This window comes from Littorina saxatilis, linkage group LG10, assembly GCF_037325665.1.
Source record: "Littorina saxatilis isolate snail1 linkage group LG10, US_GU_Lsax_2.0, whole genome shotgun sequence".
Lineage (NCBI taxonomy): Eukaryota > Metazoa > Mollusca > Gastropoda > Littorinimorpha > Littorinidae > Littorina > Littorina saxatilis.
Window position 1 is genome coordinate 30,493,998 of NC_090254.1, and position 22,124 is coordinate 30,516,121.

General features: G+C 41.8%; 1 protein-coding gene and 1 long non-coding RNA gene across 3 annotated transcripts in view; one reads left to right on the forward strand and one right to left on the reverse strand.

Moving 5' to 3' along the window:
- LOC138979011 (E3 ubiquitin-protein ligase MIB2-like) overlaps positions 1-22,124 on the forward strand; it is an 82,139-nt gene that overhangs the window by 54,519 nt on the left and 5,496 nt on the right. The window contains exons 15-17 of one of the 2 annotated variants that reach the window (XM_070351823.1): positions 14,584-14,666; positions 15,000-15,160; positions 15,621-15,851. In XM_070351823.1, coding sequence (XP_070207924.1) covers positions 14,584-14,666; positions 15,000-15,160; positions 15,621-15,851 — 475 coding nt within the window. The remainder of the gene's footprint in view (positions 1-14,583; positions 14,667-14,999; positions 15,161-15,620; positions 15,852-22,124) is intronic. The other variant, XM_070351824.1, reaches the window with a different exon arrangement.
- Positions 9,747-11,779, reverse strand: LOC138979037 (uncharacterized). The gene is made up of 3 exons (XR_011459901.1): positions 11,484-11,779; positions 10,932-11,112; positions 9,747-9,808 (listed from the first exon to the last, which is right to left on the reverse strand). It is a non-coding gene; the product is annotated as an uncharacterized lncRNA (long non-coding RNA).

A 22,124-nucleotide genomic window follows, 5' to 3' on the forward strand; every position in this document is an offset into this window, starting at 1 on the left:
AAAGTAATGATTTTTACTTTCATACTTTCCAGATAGCCATTAACGCCATAAATACCGGATTTTGAATCCCATTATATGTACAGGGGGTGGTTGACAAGATAGTTTGCATAACAAGGATATTTCAGAGGATGGCCATGTAAAACCTTAAAATAGAATACAAACATATTCTTTATTTGAAAGAGATCATTTTAAAAGGCATCCTCCCCCCCCCCCCCCCCCCCACACCAGTGTTTGTCCAAGTGTAAGACTTGTCTTATTCCATCAATCCATGCAAAAGACAGTCCAGATCTGTGATGATGAGAACAATTCTTTGAACCGGAAAGATTGTGTCTTTAAAAAATAAGCACCATGTCAAAATGTTTACTTGCACAATTTCACAATGCACATTGAGTCAGGCTGTTTGAAGTTAATGCGATACAGTATCAGATAGTAGACATGTACATTAATATTTAAAGCATAAGGTATGTATTTTGTTTTTACATGAAAAAAGTTCAACCTGTAAAATCATTTCCTAATATGTTTGATAGTTTTTGCTTGTTATAGAACAATGTTTAAAAAGAATTAGTATTATTAAAAAACATTATTCTTGGGCCTGTTGCTCCAAATTCATGGGGTGACTGTGAGTTAAGATATTTTTATTTACTTATTGTTTCTTTTTATATTGGTTTGGGAAACAGCTACCAGCTTGTTTATGGCTATGTGAGACAAAGTTACAAACACAATTGTCTGATCAACCTTGATCTTGTTCATGCAAGGTAGGTAATACTATGGCCATTGCATATACACTCTGCCAAAAAATTGTTGCACCCATTTTCGTACCCCTACTAGAAAAATCATTCCCGTGTCAATTCATTCAAACTTTCTTTGTCATTAAAGGCCATCGAGTGGGCTATCTCGCACACTTTTGGAATCAAAGATTTAATAGTGGAACCACCCTTTTAAGACCCCCCTAATTGAAGACTCCCTCCTTGTTAAGACATTGTTTTTTCAGACTTTCTGTTCACAAAATTACCCCCATTTTAAGACTCCCTCTTTTTAAAGACCTGATTTTCTCAGGTATTTTGAGGTCTTAAAAGGGAGGTTCCACTGTACCCCAGAAATCAACCCTAGAAAAACGTTAGGCACCAATAATACATCAAAGAAAATTCAGAATAGGCACAATTTGACAACTTTTACATACGGGGAGAAAGCCAAATAATTTATTTTGCCTTAAATGTCATAGAACGTTTGAATGAATGAACACGGAAACTAATGCTTTAGTTAGGGTACAAAAATGGGTGCAATAAGCTTTGTTTGAAGGTTTTTCATTTATAATAAACATATCACTGAAATGCTGCGAAAGAAACTCTACTGCTTTTTTGTGGGCAGATGCAAAATAAAATGAGAAAGAAAAACAACACCAACTTAATTTAGCATCGTGGTCAATCGGTGTAAAATTGTCAACACTATATCCTTCTAGCATGTTTTTGTTGCTGTTGCTACATTAATATCGTGAAATATTCATAAAACTTGTTGTGTTTGTTTGCTTAACGCCCAGCCGACCACGAAGGGCCATATCAGGGCGGTGCTGCTTTGACATATAACGTGCGCCACACACAAGACAGAAGTCGCAGCACAGGCTTCATGTCTCACCCAGTCACATTATTCTGACACCGGACCAACCAGTCCTAGCACTAACCCCATAATGCCAGACGCCAGGCGAAGCAGCCACTAGATTGCCAATTTTAAAGTCTTAGGTATGACCCGGCCGGGGTTCGAACCCACGACCTCCCGATCACGGGGCGGACGCCTTACCACTAGGCCAACCGTGCCGGTCTTCATGAAACTATAAATATCACATAAAACCTGGTTAACTTTGCCTTCAAAGTGTGTATGATTCAGAATTACTAGTTACTGTGTGTTGAACAAGGTTGGAGTCAAAATCAAATATAAGAAAATCGTCATATCGCACTATCCCCTCTCTTTTTACGCAGGTCACTGAATTAATAATTTTACATGGACATTTTTTTTTTTTTAAACTCGACATCATCAGCTACACCAGCCCGAAAATCAACGAGGCTATGAATTTCATCGTAATTGAATACACTGAATACCAAAAGTCAATGGACACAGTGATCAAAATGGTGCATATTCCAACAGAAGTTGAGGGCAGAAGCTACCATAAAATACACCGTTTTTTCTCTTCAAGTCATTTGACCATAACATTCATGAAACAGAACAGTTTGTGTTAAAATTTGATGTGCATTAGCTTCAATGTACGTAGAATGATAATATATGGTCCAAAATTGTTTTTCCTCTTAGATTGTCTGTAGTAAAAATTATTAAATGGCGGGGTCCTGATTTGGCCTATATGGTCCGCTGGACCCAAAAAGCAACATCTATCATATCACTTATTAAATGGCAAAGCGTTCAATCAAAACAGGTTAGTTCACGGATGACAAGATAGATTCCAAACTATTCATCGGAATGATTTAAACTTTTGCAGAAATGTTTTAGACATTCTGATAGATATTTTGTTTGAGAGGATAATCTCTAACAGACTATAAGAAAACAAATTGAAAAGATACACATTTTCCAGTATTCATAAATATTGTACCCACAAAGTCAACATTTGTAGATTACCTTTTTTTTTTTTTAGAGCTTATCCTCTCAAGTCGCGGCTAGCTGCAACCTACCCGCGAGCTTGCCACGACCTGGTCGCGACTAGCTGCGATGTCCTAGACCCCTCCTACAAGTATTTTGCGACTTAGTCGCGGATAGCCGCGATGCACTTGCCACAAGCTTCCCGCGAGCTTCCTGCTATGTGCCTATGATTTGTCAATTCTTAACCAGGTTTGAAATTAAAAATTCATTCACTGAAGTGGTGGTACATGCAGCTAGCAGGTATGTCAGTTGAGAACTGCATGACTTTGCTAATTCCATACACTTTTTTAATGCTTCAACTACTTTGACATTTGTCAGGGGTTTATTTTGTCTTTTTCATACTTGATCGATTAAACTAACATCTTTCATGCACACTACATTTCTTGTTGATAGAATATTTTTTCAGTGCCTGATCATGATTATTATTATTTTAGGATGGAGCAGCTGGTTAGATTCTAATTCAACATCCCTGTATTCAACAGTTCAGACCTGAAAACTTTTTTGTTATTAAATTACTACAGACCAGAACTTAACCTTAGACTTTACAGAGAAAAATCATCATTAATGCTCAAGAAATTTGCAAATATTTTTCAAAATGCAGAGACCTGCATGCACATACCTTCATCCGGGGCTAGCTATTTCAATATGGCTGACTGAGGGAAAGCACTCTGCTCACTATATTTGGACAATGTCATGGCCCTAAGGTCGCGGCTAGCTGTAATGTTGTTGGGAAGCTTGCGCCAAGGTTGCAGCTAACAGCCATGTAATCGCGCCAAAGTCGCAGCTACCTGCGATGTTGTTGCGAGACTCGCGCCAAGGTCGCAGCTAACTTTGATGTTGTTGCGAGGCTCGCAGTGACCCGCGATGAGGCTTGCACCAAGGGTGCAGCTACCCGCGATGTTGTCGCGAGGCTCACGCCAAGGTTGCAGCTATCTGCAATGTTGTCGCGAGGCTTGCGCCAAGGTTGTGGGTAGCTGCGTCCTTGTTGGGAGGCTCGTGTCAACATCGTGGGTAGTCGTGACCATCTGCGACTAGTTGCCGTGATGTGTTTAGATCGCTGCGACCTCGCAGCGACATTGCAGCAACATCGCAGCGACTTTTCATTGCTGTAAGGGATATATATCTCTGAAACTATTCAAAATTAATAATTGAGACTTCATGTAATCTCCGATCACCATACAAACGTACAATTGCACAACTTTTGAAAAAATATCTTTTAACACAAACGAAGTAATTTGAACTACTCAGTCGGGATGATGTGGGTTGCGGACGACCCATATGGAATTCCGTAAGGAATTTTACCCTGTGTATTCTATTTGGGATGGTGTAGGTCATGTATGACCCATACTATGCAAAGAGACGGCAAAACTCCTAATTGGATGGCGTGGGTAGTGTACGACCCATACTTTTTACTTTTAATCCTTCTTTGGAAAGTATGGATTGTACACGACCCACATCATCAGGACTGTGTAGTCCAAAGCGTGATTTTTTTAAGAACTAGGGAGATGCGAATGAGGGCAGAATGTTTTGATGAGGCAGTCTATTGTAAAACAAATTATATGACTGAAAAGGGCATGTATTGATTGCCCTTATTCAAAAAGCTGTTTGAGTTCACATGAGGTAGTGTGTATACAGTGATTCCTACAACACAGGCACCCCCAAAAATCAAATTTGAAAAATCAAGGTTCCTGCGTTAAAATCGACAAAAAATCAGAGCAATCAAATGTGCATCTGAAACAGTCAATTTTGTTACTATGCCATGCTGAGCGGTGTATGTGTTAATTCTCTCAGTAGGTATATGTGGTAATCCTCTCAGTAGGCATAAAAGGCAGTTTTTGAAGCCGTTTTAGCGGGTAATGAAACAAAACAATACATTTGAATTTCTGTAACTTTTTAACGCATTGCGTTCAAATATTTGGTGATTCGTGCTAACACATGTCATGAATTAGAAAAGACAACATTAAACAGGTTTGCGATTGTGAGGTGTTAGCCGGTATTTTTACCGACAATTATCAAATGAATTAATTAAGCAACAAATCAGTGCTGGGGCCGACGCTATTCTTAGCGTACATTAACGACCTCCCGGAGAGACTGACGGCACTAGCGCGCCTGTTTGCGGACGACACTGCAGTGTACAGGGTGGTGACTAGCGTAAACGACCAGGCCCAGCTACAACAAGACCTCCATCGCCTAGCCGAGTGGGAGAAGAGCTGGGACATGCAGTTCCATCCTGCAAAGTGCAACACCCTGCCTGTTACGAGGAGCAGACGCCCACTACAGCCCTCTTACCAGCTCCATGGGCATACGCTGGAGACAGTGAAGGCGGTCAAGTACCTGGGTGTGACCATTCAGGGTGACCTGTGCTGGGACGACCATATTAACAACATCGTCAGCAAGGCAAACAAGACCCTGGGGTTCCTGCGGCGCAATCTGAAGATCTCATCAAGATCCGTGAAAGAGCAGGCGTACAAGGCCTTTGTCAGGCCTATCCTGGAGTACGCCTCGTCAGTATGAGACCTGCACACCCAGAAGAACATCGACAAGCTTGAGACCGCCCAGAGACGAGCTGCCCGATTCGTCTGCAACCGCTACCACAACACGTCAAGTGTCAGCCGGATGCTGGACTCCCTTGGGTGGCAGTCTCTGGAGGAGCGCAGGAAGCTTGCCCGCCTATGGATGCTCTACAAGATCACGAACAGCATCGTCCACTGTCCGGGCATCAAGTCGAAGCTGGCCCCCTTACCACCACGCCAGCGAAGAGGCCATTGCCAGCAGTTCGGCCTCATCACCTGCCGCACTCAGTATCGGAGTGCCGCTTTTCTACCCAGCACAGTGAAGGACTGGAACTCTCTACCAGCAGCTGTCGTCGAGGCCCGCACTGTCGACACCTTTGTGTCGCGCGCCTCGCACTAAACCAGTAGCCACTGTGACTCATGTCCCCTCCCCCCCATACTCCCCAACCTGTGAATTGTAATGGACTTTTGGATGCTGGAAACGCTGCTTTCTTGGACTTGCGCAACATCCCATCAAGTGCCGAAGTAATCACTACTGTTGATTGTGGGCAATAATGGAAAGACAAGACAATCAGATGTACCGAATTACAAACAAAATGTCAAGTCATTTGAAACGTTAGTACTGCTGTTATGCGACATGTTAGAAAGAATTACAAAAAATAAAGATGTACCTTTTCCAAAGAAAACAGATTTTTTTTTTTAAATATGCAGGCTTTTTAAACAAACATTAAAGCTTCAAATTACACCGAAATGTAATTCATAATCAACGACGGCTGCTCAGACCACTTGTTCAAACGCGTACAAACATTCTTGGGAAATGCTCTCTCAAAAGCCCTGCTCAGCAGCTAGCAGTTAAATGTTCAGCAGTGAGCTTGATGTGGGCTATTTGTGCTCAGCGCTGTGAAAATAGTCCACTTCTTAAAGATTACTTTCGCTTTGAAATCCTCATACCATCCATGTCTGATAAAATATGTACATGAAATTTGAGTATTTGGTTTATTTGAAGTTGAAAATAGCAACAAATTAAATTTGTTTGATGAGTCAGCTTAGAGTTAGACCAACCGACTATTTTAAGGACTCTTTCTGGCATGTCAAATAAAAGCAAACCTAATCTCTCGAATGACTTGATGTACTTAACGACATGTCTTAGCATAAATTACCAGACGTTTGAACTGAATTTGAAGGCAATGCATTGAGAAATTTATTAAATGTGCTGGATTTCTTCTGATTACCCACTAAAATGGCCCCAGAAACCGCATTTTACGGCTTCTGAATCAGAAGAATTACATACCGTTCATCATGCCATTACGCCATTGTTAGACAAGATATGTAAACTAAGCTGACTGTTTGGATGCATATTTAATTTTTCTTTCTAATAACATGCACAACAGGTTTCCTTTCATCAGTTTTGATAGTATACTGTTCAAAAAAAACAAACGCATAGCTTGTAATATTTGGTTAATTTAGTTATATGGCTACAAGGATATCCACCAAACTGCAGAAAATGTTTATCTGGTCGTCGACCTTTCGTCCATTGCCACAAGTGAGCTCTGCACGTGACGCATGCGTTATCAGTGGCTACAATGTCAAAATTGCTCATTTGGCATGACCACTCGTCATGCTTCAGTGTAATCTCGTGAAACTCGGGGAATATTGAGCTCCCACCATGTCTTCCAAAACCCATAAAAGCGGATTGTTCGCCACAAAGAAATCAGACGACAATTCAGCGACGAAAGATGGCCCGATTGAGCAGAGAAGACCGCCAAATTGCATTGGGTCGTTTACAAGCAGGCCAAAGTCAAAGTGCAATCGCCAGGCACTTCCACGTGTCCCAGAGCACCATCAGTAGACTGTGGGTCAGGTTTCAAGCCACTGGCTCCGTTGCTGACTTGCCACGAGCGGGAAGACCAAGGGCGACAACTGCTGCTCACGACCGCTTCATACGGCTCCGCCACCTCCGGAATCGTTTCCTGTCGGCCTCATCTTCTGTCCAGGCTCTCCCCGGGCCACACCGATTATCGGACCAGACCGTGCGGAACCGCCTGCATGAAGCTGGTTTGAGAGCTCGCAGACCTCACAGAGGAGCTGTCCTCACCCGCCGCCATCGCCAGAACCGAGTGCAGTGGGGCAACCAGCACCTTCGCTGGACCGTCCGGAATCACTGGAGACACGTGTGGTTCAGCGACGAGTCCTACTTCCTGCTCCAGCGACATGATGGTCGGAGGAGGGTCTACCGGAGAGTAAACGAACGTTACGCGCCCAACTGTGTGGATGAGGCACCCGTTCATGGTGGTGGAGGCGTCATGGTGTGGGGGGCGATCAATACCGCTGGAAGGAGCACCCTGGTGCACATCCAAGGGCGCATAACTGCCCAGCGATACGTGGAGGAAATTCTGCGCCCACACGCCCTTCCTCTTCTGGCTGACCAGGATGCCATATTCCAGCAGGACAACGCTCGCCCGCACACAGCACGACTCACCACCCAGTTCCTCACCGACCACCATGTCCAGGTGCTTCCCTGGCCATCCATGTCGCCAGACATGAACCCGATAGAACACCTCTGGGATGAATTGGACAGACGTGTGCGCAGGCGAGAAGAAGCGCCGGCAAATCACCGCGATCTATTGCAGGCACTTCAGGAGGAGTGGGACACCATCCCACAGCAAGATATCCGGCATCTGATCCAGTCCATGCCCAGAAGGTGCCGGGCAGTTGTTGCTGCTCAAGGCAGTCACACCCCCTACTGACTTGACAGCCTCGGCACCCAATCGTATTGATTGACTGATTGATTTGAAGATGCAAATGAACTGTGTGTGCATTCAACTGTGTCCATACCAAATTTCAAACAAATAATCTAAATATTGGATTTTCTGTTAATTTTTTCGAAAAATAAAACAAATTTGGCAAGTAGCAACTATGCGTTTCTTTTTTTGAACAGTATATGTCGATTTTAACACGTTAAACTTGATTTTGCGAATTTGATTGTTGGGGATGCTAGTCTTGTAGGTTCTACTTTATAAACAGTACCTCGCGTAAACTAAATCTGTTTTCTATAACATAGGACAATGAATGGCCTTTTCAGACTTATAATTGGTTTTACAATAAATGGCCTCATTAAAATGATCTGCCCTCAAACGCGTTTGCTTAGTTTGTTGTTGTTGACAGGTAGTATAGAAATAGAATATGAACGTTGGACATGTTACTGCTAATTACATACTAATATTGACAAAACCACTGTATACTTCTGTGTCTGCAGACCTGGCATAATTAATGTAAATGCTTAAAAAATTCCTTTAACCATTTTAAATATAAAATTTGTTGTTTTGTGCAAGGGAGGTTACACAGTGGCCACTACATACAGTGTTGGTAGTTGGCCCCTGAGCAAGCGTCAGTATCAGTGTTGGTAGTTGGCCCCTGAGCAAGCGTCAGCATCAGTGTTCGTAGTTGGCCCCTGAGCAAGCGTCAGCATCAGTGTTGGTAGTTGGCCCCTGAGCAAGCGTCAACATCAGTGTTGGTAGTTGGCCCCTGAGCAAGCGTCAACATCAGTGTTGGTAGTTGGCCCCTGAGCAAGCGTCAACATCAGTGTTGGTAGTTGGCCCCTGAGCAAGCGTCAACATCAGTGTTCGTAGTTGGCCCCTGAGCAAGCGTCAACATCAGTGTTGGTAGTTGGCCCCTGAGCAAGCGTCAACATCAGTGTTCGTAGTTGGCCCCTGAGCAAGCGTCAGCATCAGTGTTGGTAGTTGGCCCCTGAGCAAGCGTCAACATCAGTGTTCGTAGTTGGCCCCTGAGCAAGCGTCAACATCAGTGTTGGTAGTTGGCCCCTGAGCAGGCGTCAACATCAGTGTTGGTAGTTGGCCCCTGAGCAAGCGTTAGCATCAGTGTTCGTAGTTGGCCCCTGAGCAAGCGTCAACATCAGTGTTGGTAGTTGGCCCCTGAGCAAGCGTCAGCATCAGTGTTGGTAGTTGGCCCCTGAGCAAGCGTCAACATCAGTGTTGGTAGTTGGCCCCTGAGCAAGCGTCAGCATCAGTGTTGGTAGTTGGCCCCTGAGCAAGCGTCAACATCAGTGTTGGTAGTTGGCCCCTGAGCAAGCGTCAGCATCAGTGTTGGTAGTTGGCCCCTGAGCAAGCGTTAGCATCAGTGTTCGTAGTTGGCCCCTGAGCAAGCGTCAACATCAGTGTTGGTAGTTGGCCCCTGAGCAAGCGTCAGCATCAGTGTTGGTAGTTGGCCCCTGAGCAAGCGTCAACATCAGTGTTCGTAGTTGGCCCCTGAGCAAGCGTCAACATCAGTGTTGGTAGTTGGCCCCTGAGCAAGCGTCAACAACAGTGTTCGTAGTTGGCCCCTGAGCAAGCGTCAACATCAGTGTTGGTAGTCGACCCCTCAGCGAGTATCACAATCAGTGTTGGTAGTTGGCCCCTCTGCGAGTGTCAGCATCAGCGTTGGTAGTTGGCCCCTCGGCGAGTGTCAGCCTTAGTGTTGGTAGTCGACCCCTCAGCGAGTGTCAGCATCAGTGTTGTGTCAGCATCAGTGTTGGTAGTTGGCCCCTCAGCGAGTGTCAGCCTCAGTGTTGGTAGTTTGCCCCTCTGCGAGTGTCAGCATCAGTGTTGGTAGTTGGCCCCTCAATGAGTGTCAGCATCAGTGTGTGGGTAGAGGTCCTTGAACAAGGAACAGCAACATAGTCATAAGAGCAGAAGGTTTCTTGTATTAAATGCTAGCAACAGAGCAGTTTCACCACATAATCTTACAAGAAAAAGAGAAGACAGTGAGTAATTCTAAAACTTGCTCTTATTCATACTACACTTAGCAAACCATTTTATCTGTACAAATTGTGTACTTTAAAAAAAAATCACTCCCGAATCATTTTGTTCAAACTTTCTACGCCATTAAAGGCACTTCACTTGGAAATGTGGCACACTCTTCCGCTGCTCAAAAAAGGATGCCCCAAAAATTGACCCGAAAAAACACAAAGTACCACTTAAAAATCAACTCAAGTTCAGGATAGACACAATAATAATAATAATGAAAATAGAACATTTATATAGCGCTTCTTCACAGCTCAAAGCGCTTTGGCAACGTTTACATACGTGAAGAAGATCAATTATCTGTCCAGAACAGGGTGTCTTCTTTGGTTAACTTTTGTACTTTGTGTTCTGCCATTACTGCTGATGCAGGTGTCAATCGCTTCAGCAGTAAAAAACACGAGGTCTTGCGTTAATTTAGAGGGGTTGAACAATTAAAAGAAAGCTCTGTATATCAGCAATGACTCAGTCCTTTAAAATGAATCAGACAATGCTAACAAATCAGGAAATGGAACAAACCAACTGAATTACAAATTAGCTCAATTTCTTGAAATCCCCCAGAGCATGTTCTATTCTCCTCACAATCTATGCCCCCCCCCCCCCCCCCCCCCCACGTTAACAATAACAGCGTAAATACATGTTTTTAGTACTAGTAAATTACTAGTTATTGTCACTTAAGAATCAGTTTTGTTGATATCAAGGAGTAGTAAAATTTAAAGTCAAAGTTTCAGATAAAAGTTTAAAAAAGAAGTCAAACACTGAAACAGCATTCTTCTTACTCACTGTCCAGTTTTTGTGTGTGTCACTGTGTGTGAGAACAATACGTTTTGACACATCTCTTTCAATGTGTATGCATACTACTACTATTACACAAGTTAGTACTATGTGATCCCAGAACGCCTCTTCTTTTGTTTTCCAAATGTTCTACAGAATTGTCAATGACTGAATGAGTATCATATTACAAGCATAACATATTTACCTGAAATGATGTCCAGTCTTTTCTTGCACACCACGTTCACTAAGACTTATGCTTTCATTGGCATTCCTCATTGTCTCTGCCCTTGCTTTGGTAACTGTATGTTAGTGTCCACGGGTAGAAGATGACACTGGAGGAGAGCATGGTGGTGCCAGACGATGCAGACGGTGATGAAGTTTATTCTCTGGTGATACAAGAAAGAAAATTATGAGCGTTTGCTGAATGTTTCAGTGTTTGCTTGTATGCATTTACAATTACCAGGTGAATAAGCTTCACAGATCTGCAGTGCAGATGATACTAAGACAACACTGTCAGCACAGCTACCAAGTCAAACTTACAACGAGCACAGTCAGTATATAATATGGTGCTGATTAACAATAACAACCCATTTAAGTTTCAAACATGCCTTTTCTGCTCTAATGTTTTCTCTCTCATGCAAGCTGTTTTATAACCTTGACATTTTCTGCAACAACATTCCCAAACACAATCTGAAAAGTAGCATGCCTTGAAAGGAACATTTGATCAATTATGCTTTAGATCTATTCCAAACATTACCTTTTTTCATCATGACAGGAAACAATGCTGACGTGTCTTGCTGACGTGTCTAGTTCACGTGTTGAGTTAACCTGCTTGGAGCACTGCTGTAGATATAGGGTGTGACTCAGTATTCAGGGTGTCAAGATGTAGCCAATGTCACCGTATATGAACAAGCCCAGAGGTGCTTGGATTGCAGGACACACCCAACTCTCATTTAAAATCATGGTACCCTTTTCACACCCTGGCCATAGAACAACACGACACACGGTCCAAAGATGTTCGTCACCAACTACTTCAATGCCTGTAGAAGCCGTCACGGCGTCGCATCCTTCCTTGTTGATATTATACTCGTGCTGTTTTGTTTCGTTGACTGACTGATAGACTGTTGTTCGAAAATTTGTGTAAACAGCACCACAAACACGCCGAAAAAGTGCACTACAAGTACAAGCTATCTGGAATTGCTCACGAGTACGTGTGGTTAGCCGCTTCCTGTCGGGTTCACACTCGTCGTGCAAGGCAGAATATACGATCGGTGGATGCAGCGAAGACTCGTTTCCTTGCTGATGTAGAATATGTCGCCGTGCATGGACTGACAGACATCAATCACGCAGAAAACGGTGCAATCATAGTCTTCGCGGGTGCTTGTAAGTGCTAAACTGCATACCGTCCACACTCTTGTCAACATATTTCAAAGAGGAGTCCATGCTTTGACAAATGAAAGCGTGCGGCACTCTCCTTATCGTCTTGGGCATTCCGCGGATCCGTGCGGTGACGAAAATGTGTTGATGGCGCATGTTATATCGCAAAATGATGCACGAGTCGAGTCGACTCACAGTCTCATTTACGGCCGCCATTTTTAGGATTAAAATTATCTCCCTTGCAAGTTGGGGGCGCTTCTGTCTGCTCTTACCTAACTTAGGGCTGGGGGGGGGCTGTCCTAAGATAAGAGCGACATAGGAGCGCTCTTTGGCCAAAGAGCGGTCCGTGAAACGCACCTATCTTAACTTTGCTCTTAACCCCATCTTGACCCCTTAAGAGCTCCTAAGTTAGGATAAGAGCGGTATATGAAACCGGCCCCTGGCCAGTACCATCCTTGCAATGAGACAGAGATGAAAAAAAAAAAATCAACAGCCTGCATGCTCTCCGGATTAAGTAATACAACAAGATCATATAGCGTTAGCTGCAAAGTTAACCGTTCTCACCAAAAACCTTTTTCAAACTTTGATTTGACTTTACATGTTGGTGTTTGCTTGTCTTTTTTTAACATGGTTTTAGCTACATATATAACACTACAACAACAGCAGACAGAAAAGACTATGGGAAATGCATCTTCAAATAAGAAAAAAATTTAAAAAGCAAAATGAAAAATTAAATAAAATTATTTTCCTTATGATTCGTTTGATTATGTTTTTTGGGGGGTTCTTTTTAATGTTTGCACTCAACGTGAAAAATACGTTCAAACAGCCATTGTATTATACTTTTATTTTGGTCAAATTGATATTAGCGGTAAACGTTAAATTAACGTTAATTTAACGTTATATTATGGTTTTATTTTGGTTGAATTAACGTTAAATGTTAACGTTAATTTAACGTTTATCTTGATGAGCAAACTAACCTAAATCTAACGTTAATTTAAGGTTAGCCATAAAACATGAAATAAACGTTAGCCATAAAACATAAAACTAACGTTAATTTAACGTTACATTATGGTAATTTTTTTTTATTATTTTTTTTTACAAATAAATTTTTTTTTAAACGTTTGTTTTTGATATATAATATGTCAATTTTATTTTTTTTACATTTTTATTTAAAAAAAAAAAAAAATTTGAATTTTTTTTTGGTTGCTTGTTATTGTTAACGTCAATGTTACCACCACAACAATAACATTTTTTTTTTGTTTTTTTTGTTGTTGCTTTTGCTTTGATTTTGAACGGTTATGTGTCAACGTTTATTTAACGTTTTTTTAACGTTTCAGTGCAAACCGTTTTTTTTGTGCTTTCGGGCAAACGTTAAATTAACGTTTGAAATTGGTTTGATTTTGAACGGTTATGTGCCAACGTTAATTTAACGTTATTTTAACGTTTCAATGCAAACCGTTTTATATTGGTTTTCAGGCAAACGTTAAATTAACGTTTAAAAATGGTTTGATATTGAACGGTTATGTGTAAACGTTTATTTAACGTTATTTTAACGTTTCAATGCAAACCGTTTTATATTGGTTTTCAGGCAAACGTTAAATTAACGTTTAAAAATGGTTTGATATTGAACGGTTATGTGTAAACGTTTATTTAACGTTATTTTAACGTTTCAATGCAAACCGTTTTATATTGGTTTTCAGGCAAACGTTAAATTAACGTTTAAAAAAGGTTTGCCATGAAAACGGTTTGCTTGCTAACGTTAATTTAACGTTAATTTAACGTTTGCTTTAGAACCGTTTTTCTGCTAACGTTAATTTAACGTTAATTTAACGTTTAATGCTAACCGTAAACCAAAATCTAACCATGCAAACGTTAAATTAACGTTAAATTAACGTTAGCATGCTATCAGGGTAGTCACTAGTCAGCTTCACTCTGCTTTCGTTGGGTAGGCATGCTGGGTATTTTCGTGTTTCCGTAACCCACCGAACTCCGATATGGATTACAGGATCTTTTACGTGCGCACTTGGTCTTGTGCTTGCGTGTACACACGACGGGGGTTTAGTCACTATAACAGGTCTGCACATAAGTTGACCTGGGAGATCGGAAAAAGCTCCACTCTTAACCCACCAGGCAGCAGCGACCGGGATTAGAACTCACGACCTCCCGATTAGTAGGCCGACGTCTTACCACTCCGCCACTTCGCCCGTCTGGTTACCGGTCAAATTATGAACTCATAACAGTAGTTGTAACTTATAAATGTGTTCATTGGTATTTCCTACTTTACCGCAGACTATCGTCGCCAGCATTGGAAAATTAATCCGTTGGCAGTTGCAACATTATGAGTTCTCCCTCAGTTAAGAATACAATTTTCTTTTTAAATTAAATAAAATTAAAATGCCTGTAAAAATATTCTTCACTTTTGCGTTGTCTTTCAAATCAGTTCTGAAGAAGGTACCTTGCTAATTTATTTGTGGTTTCAGGCGCTGACGTGAATGTGCAAGAACACAAGGGAGAGACACCAACGCATCTGGCTATGGGTGGAACCGATGGCAGCGACAAATCGGTAAATCACAGATGTCTTAATCTTTAGTGCTGGTTTTGTGCCCATGCAGCATTCTAAAATCCCAATTTAACACGTATTTGTTTTACCCGGATATAGTGAATACCATCATATTTGACACTTATGTTCAGACACAGCCTATATAATGAAATTGTTGTCAATCTATCTTAGTAAACTGCGTTTAGCTGGACAGACAGACTTTCTACTGTGCAGCTCATCTTAGTCCTGCAAATCCTTCCTTTGTGTCGATTTTGGATTCTCCCTATTTTTCGTGTGTATGACTTACTGAAATGAACAACTTAAAAGACGACGTTGTGGGATATTGATATGATACAGAATACAGAAAAAGAAGAGGACATTCAAAATCGGCTCCACATTTCTCGGCTTCTTATCATCAACGGCGCTTTCGTGGATGCAGTAAACCAGAAAGGGAGGCCACCCACCACATGCGGATTGACTGAAGTGCAGATCGGTGTGGCAGAGTTCATTTCGGAGAAGTAAGCCATCAGAGATTTCACACTTATTTTGTTTGGTCCTTATTTAAAAATTGACACCTGAATCATGTTGTGAGAATAACATTCCCTTGTTCGACATTCAATTTTGATTGTTGGACAGGACACTGGATCCGCATAACTCTCATTATTCATTGTTGCCTGTATACTTTATTAATCGTTGATATTAACTGACTTGTATTTTGGTCTTGAACAAAAAGTTACTGAACCTGATGTCGTTCTTTTTATGGGGGAAGGGGTGACATTAGAATAATGGGATTTCATGTCAACAATGATTTTAATATATCGGTCACACGTACGCCACTAGCTTAAGTTTGTGCTCTTGGCCGCGTGCTTTTCCTTGTTTTCTCCTCCATACCAGCCCCATGGCAACTTTTTTTACATTATTTTTATTATTAATGATCCTTTAAATGAATAACAAAAACAAGCCCCCTTTATTTTACAGTCAACAGTTCGTGCAAAAGAGAGGTCATGACGGAAGTGAAGGTAACCCTACCGTCGTGCTGCGAGGTGAGCGACTGCCTTGCGCCATTTGCAAAGCTCACATGTCTGACGTCACTTTTCTGCCGTGTGGACACAAGACTGCGTGCAACACCTGCGCATGGGACGTAACTCTCTGTCCTCTCTGTCAGAGCAGCGTGGATAGCATGACTAGGAATGACCATATTAGGGGAAGGTAACTTTGACGCTTAAAGCTTGAAATCTCGATTTTGCGGAGACACATTTTTACGCTTACACGAATATATCTTATGCTGTATTTTAGGTGTTAAAATATTTACAAATGATAAAAGAGGAGGTCAGCCTTCAACAGCGCACTAATAAAAATTGTAATTCAATCAAGTTGGCGTTTTAATGATACAGATCCTGTGATTGGTCAAAATGCCCCAACTCATTAAAAATTACCGGTCATTAATTGTCGATAACCACTCGCTAAAAAAGCCATTAACCATCTGCTGGCGAGGCGCATTGATACAACCTCAACTTATCTCGGTTAGCTTTGAGGGTAATTTTACAAGTAGAAAATATGAACGCCAACGAAATACCGAGACCATAAGGTATGCGAAGTGATGACGTCGAGTAAGTTGATGCATGAATTCTTCCGGACTACGTCAGTGTTACGAAGGGTTTTTACTGAAAGTGTCTGTGTGTAAATAACTATCCTATCAGAAATGCATGTCCTAACTCTGTTTACTAAGTCACTCCATTTCACACACACACAGCACTCAAACTAGGCACAAAGACTTAAACAAGTTATTGCCCTTTGCCCTCGTACCTATATTTAAGTCATCACAACAAAATACCAATATGATAATTCACATACAATCAACAGTCACTTGCGTTCACTGTAATATAATAATAGCTTGAGTAGTATGTGGAGGAATATCTGTTCCTCGATGACGTCGTCACTTTTTACTCACAGTTCACAGTTCACAGTTCACTTGTTAGGTACAATTCACTTGTTACGCACAATTCACTTATTACGCACAATTCACTTGTTACGCACGATTCAGTGGTTACGCACAATTCAGTGGTTACTCACATTTCAGCGGGTTCATTTACTTGATCCATATCACACCAATGAAAGAATACAACCATGGTGATATGGGGTGGGGTTCCACCGGATCCAATAATTCCTGCGCTGCGTTACAACCTTGTGCAACCGACGACCTTCTACGCCGTGGCAACAAGGAGGGGATGCTCATCTTCTTCCTTCTTCCCCGCAGCAGAGTACACCCTCTCTCCTACCGGGGTGCTGTGTAAAAAGTTTATGCTATCATAAGTCTCCACCACTCAGTTTTTAGTCAAACTTCTTCACAAAATATTAATTCCACTCTTACTCAATAATATCACATTCATCCGTCAACTAGCCTATGTCATTTCAATATCATTTCAGCTCATTTACCCAATACTCCATTACAAAGGAAAATACAAACATTCCTTTCCAAAATGGCTGACAACAGCTCACACATCTCCCAATCCAATTCACAGCATTATTCTCAGAGTCATGTCACAAGTCACAATTACTGAACAAACACAATTCAATAAATACCTGTATATTCACAGCATTGAATCACATATGATTCATCCAAGCATGAGTCACATAACAGTCGACCTCAATGCTACTTGAGAAACATCCTAAAACATGTAGAGACACGGGTAAACACAACCGTCTCCCGTGAGCGTTTTTGATGTTCTGCTCAATATAACAACATGGCTACTTCTAGTTCCTCCAATTTAGTAATCCCCTCTCTCATTGGTCAATCCTAAACGAGGTAACCAATGAAAATATAGTTTACAATAATCAGACCACCTATTCCATCAGGCCACACTGCGCGTGTTGACAGTATGGTAAGCTAATCTGCACACATTTAATAAATTTGCTAAAAAAATGTTAAACATTAATTTAGACTAAACCATGTACAAATCCATTTGTCACAGTCAGTCAATTCCAAAGATTGCTTTTGTGATGATAAACAGAATTTGTTTTGAAGTTTGCTGTCCAGAAACCCGTCAAAAAAGAAGGGAAAATGTATGTGAAAGAAAAGAAAAACAGGAGCAGAGTGATAAGATAGGAATACAGAGACATATTTCTTGGGACTTGACCCTTGCAAGTTGGACTGAAAGTAGTGTGTGAACAGAACAGAACCAATTCTGTCTGTTTACAACCGCATGAAAGCAGGAAAGAGATCGTCGTCAGATTGAATTGCAATAACATTAACATGCTTCCATTTGAAACTTCGAGGTCTTCATCGTGGATTGACGCCCTCCCGAAGTCTAATTGAAGCCCTCCGTCGCTTCGCTCCGTCGGGCTTCAATTAGCTTTGGTCGGGCCACAGGCGGAAGGTATCGTTCACTGGACCACTACTTACATAGAAAGACTACAAGGTATGACACTCAGCTTCGAGTCGTCTGTGTTCTTGGAGTCGCTTCCTGCGGACAATTGTTTTGTTCAAGACGGTTTTGCCTCTTCCTACAGTCTGTGTGAGGTCAAATAAATACAGTTGAATGATTGTTTTAACTGTATGTACCTTTAATTTTCAGCTGCCGTCCGCTGCAGGTTGTTTTTAACCATCATTTGGACGAATGTTCGTTTGCGAACCGCTACCCCATAGTTGGTAAGAAATCATGCATCCCGCACCGAATATGCATACCAGTGCTTATTGGTCTAAAACAGATGTAAATATTGCAGCAAAGGGAAGCTACCCACGGGAGTTTCACTTTAGGTTTTTGGCGAAGAGCCGTTTGCGGAATAAAAATGAACGAAATGAAGAAAACGTATATTTTTGGTAAGTATTAAAGAATATTCAGTTAATTGACACAGGGTGTTTCAGAAGCACCTTCTTACCATTGTTCCTTTTAGTTAACGTAGATTTTCCTGTGCCGGCTTGGCCTAACACACAAAAATTGTGCCCCCCAAGAGCTGCTTGGATAACGTTGGCCTCTGCCATTTCGTTGCCACTCTTCGTTGCATAACAACGGAATAATAATAACCGTGAACGGAAGCGATGCAGACGATTTCAGTCGACAAATGAAAATAATCATCGAATATCCAGTTATTAACCAATGATCACATCGGACTACTATCTCCTCGGATATACGACGATCATCATTCGCACGGGATCTAAGTGGTATGCCGTTGACAGACACGTTTGGTCGCACAAAATACGGTTTAAAAACATGCAGCGGACAGGCAGCTAAATATAAAAGGTACAGATAGTTAGAACATTCATTTATCACGGCATTTGTAAAGTTACAAAGATTCTTGACATTGGCAATTATTTTTTGCATAATTTTTTTCTGAAGTCAGTGGAGCACGACTCGAAGCTGGGTGACATACCTTGTAGTCTTTCTATGTAAGTAGTGGTCCAGTGAACGATACCTTCCGCCTGTGGTCGGGCGTCAATCCACGATGACGACCTCGAAGTTTCAAATGGAAGAATGTTAATGTGTAAGTGATGTTTTTTTTGTTTTTTTTAGAAGGCTTTGAACACAACAAATGAGGAAAGATAATTTTGACTTGAAAGAGAGAGAGTGAAGTCTAATGGAAAAACCATTTCTATGGAATTCTGTTTTATGGCTCTCTGTCCTGAAAACTCAAATCAATAATCATGCTGGAGAAGGACTCATAAAAGCCAATAAAAGACATCGCATTTTTACTGATCACATGACAAAAACTGCTGTTGTCATTGGTCAACTAGGAACTGTATATCAATGGCAATAAATTAAATCACCAAAAGAATAGATGCCTTCACCAAAAGAATTGCTTAGTTAGCAAAAGATATTCCAACAAAAAATCGGATGTTTCCACCCACAAAATAGATGCTTCTAGCAAAAAAACTGATTGATTCTACCAAAAAAAGAAATGAGACTTGCAAAAGAATTCTCAACAAAAAACCGAATTATTTCAACAACAAAATAGCTACTGTCAGCAAAAAATATAAAGTTTAGTGTACTTTCAGAGACAAAATAGTGTCACTCCATATCAACATAATCATAATTGTACGTCCAAAGAAAGTTAAATGAAAATGATAAAATCAGTGTACAGAGCAGTCAAGATCAGTGTGTTCACTGCCTGATAAGCGCTGGTCTCGACAGCTTTGGGCGCCCGCGCTTTCGCTTCTGGCCGATTGGGATGGTCTTGGCCTGGGCAGGGGGGTTGGTCACCTCCAGACGAATCTCAATGCCCATGGAATGATGACACACGTAGCACTTGAGGAACTCCGGACAGTTGCAGAAAAACTGATTGTTTTCGTTGATCGTAATCTTCCACTCCGACATGTGGCATACTCCTCGAAGTCAGCCCAGGACGATGATTCAACCTTTTCTTCGGTCTCTCGGATGGCAGTCTTGAGCTCCTTTTTCAGAGTTGAAGATCCCACGAAGATCGTGTTCCCAGTCTTCAGCGACTCAGCTGGTGACGTTGCCCACAGAAACGCTGTTGTCCACATTTTCAGTGTGCGATGTGGTGCTTCGGCAATCTCGGTGTGCTCTGCGGTTGCATTTGGTGCTCGTTCCATAGACCAGTTCTTTACAATGTCACTCTCAACAACTCCGAGAAATCTTGACATTTCCAGCCTCTCTCTCAAAGTGTTTCACTGTGTTGGAGAATGACTATCCATTTTTTTTAACTATATTTTCTTTTGCCTGAAGTAGTCAATCTTTTGCCTGATTATATTTTCTTTTGCCTGAGTATATTTGCTTTTGTCAGTTTATTTTATTTTTTGTTCAGACAGCAATTCTTTTGGCGGATCAAATTTTGTTTTGGTACTTTAATTCTTTGTCACTCAAGCCATCTTTTCTTTTGGTGAAAGCATCTATTTTTTTGGTAGAACCATCTCTTCTTTTGGTTCATTAAACGGGTGCCTATATCAATTGACATCGCGCAGGAAGTTCCCAGCGAATTTGATATCGTGCAGGAAGTAGTTTATCAATTTTAATTTTGAAGAATAAAATCTCACCTAAAGGAAACAAATGTCTCCCTTTTTTTTAAAACACAAATTTATAAAAGAAAAGTAATTCAATCAGAAAGATTAAGCTGTGCAATGAATAAAATCAAAGTTTTCCCACCCAGCTTTAACAGAGAAGTAGTAGAAAAGAATATTACAATCTTACCGACTGAGGTAGTTGGAACAGACATAAACAAAGCTGACCTTGAAAGTACCAGTAGTGGCAGTAGGCCTACTTGGAAAACTGTGAGATCTCTTGCAGTGTTTCAACGCACATCACTCACAAAAAGGCAGGAAATGAGGGGCCGATTTAAACAGTTCGCACCTGCATGAACCATTGTCCACCTTTCTTAGTCGTAGCCATACAACATCAACCGAACAACTTTCAGCATCTTTCACACAGTCACAGCGCCGTCGGAGGACGCCATTTTGGATGCGTCGTAAGCGAGACTGGGTGGCCGAGTGGTAACGCACTTGCGCTCGGAAGCGAGAGGTTGCGAGTTCGACCCTGGGTCAGGGCGTTAGCAATTTTCTTCCCCCTTTTCTAACCTAGGTGGTGGGTTCAAGTGCTAGTCTTTTGGATGAGACGAAAAACCGAGGTCCCTTCGTGTACACTACATTGGGGTGTGCACGTTAAAGATCCGACGATTGACAAAAGGGTCTTTCCTGGCAAAATTGTATAGGCATAGATAAAAATGTCCACCAAAATACCCGTGTGACTTGGAATAATAGGGCGTGAAAAGTAGGATATGCGCCGAAATGGCTGCGATCTGCTGGCCGATGTGAATGCGTGATGTATTGTGTAAAAAAATTCCATCTCACACGGCATAAATAAATCCCTGCGCCTTGAATATGTGCGCGATATAAATTGCACAAAATAAAAATTAAAAAAATTAAAAAATCCCTGCGCTTAGAACTGTACCCACGGAATACGCGCGATATAAGCCTCATATTGATTGATTGATTGAGACTGAGCTTCGACAACATTATTATGCAGTCCGCCGATACCGACAAATACCTAGAAGCTTTCTTGGGCACAGAAAATGAGCCAGAGGACTTCGCTGATACTGCCTGGCGCACTTCAGTTCGAACCGGCACGGTTGGCCTAGTGGTAAGGCGTCCGCCCCGTAATCGGGAGGTCGTGGGTTCGAACCCCGTCCGGGTCATACCTAAGACTTTAAAATTGGCAATCTAGTGGCTGCTCCGCCTGGCGTCTGGCATTATGGGGTTAGTGGTAGGACTGGTTGGTCCGGTGTCAGAATAATGTGACTGGGTGAGACATGAAGCCTGTGCTGCGACTTCTGTCTTGTGTGTGGCGCACGTTATATGTCAAAGCAGCACCGCCCTGATATGGCCCTTCGTGGTCGGCTGGGCGTTAAGCAAACAAACAAACAAACAAACTTCAGTTCCTGTCATCGTTTAGAATTGCCAAATCGAACAGTCAAAAAGAGTACGACTGAGGAAGTAACTGGGACATTCTTTGCTGTTCCTTCCAACTGGCA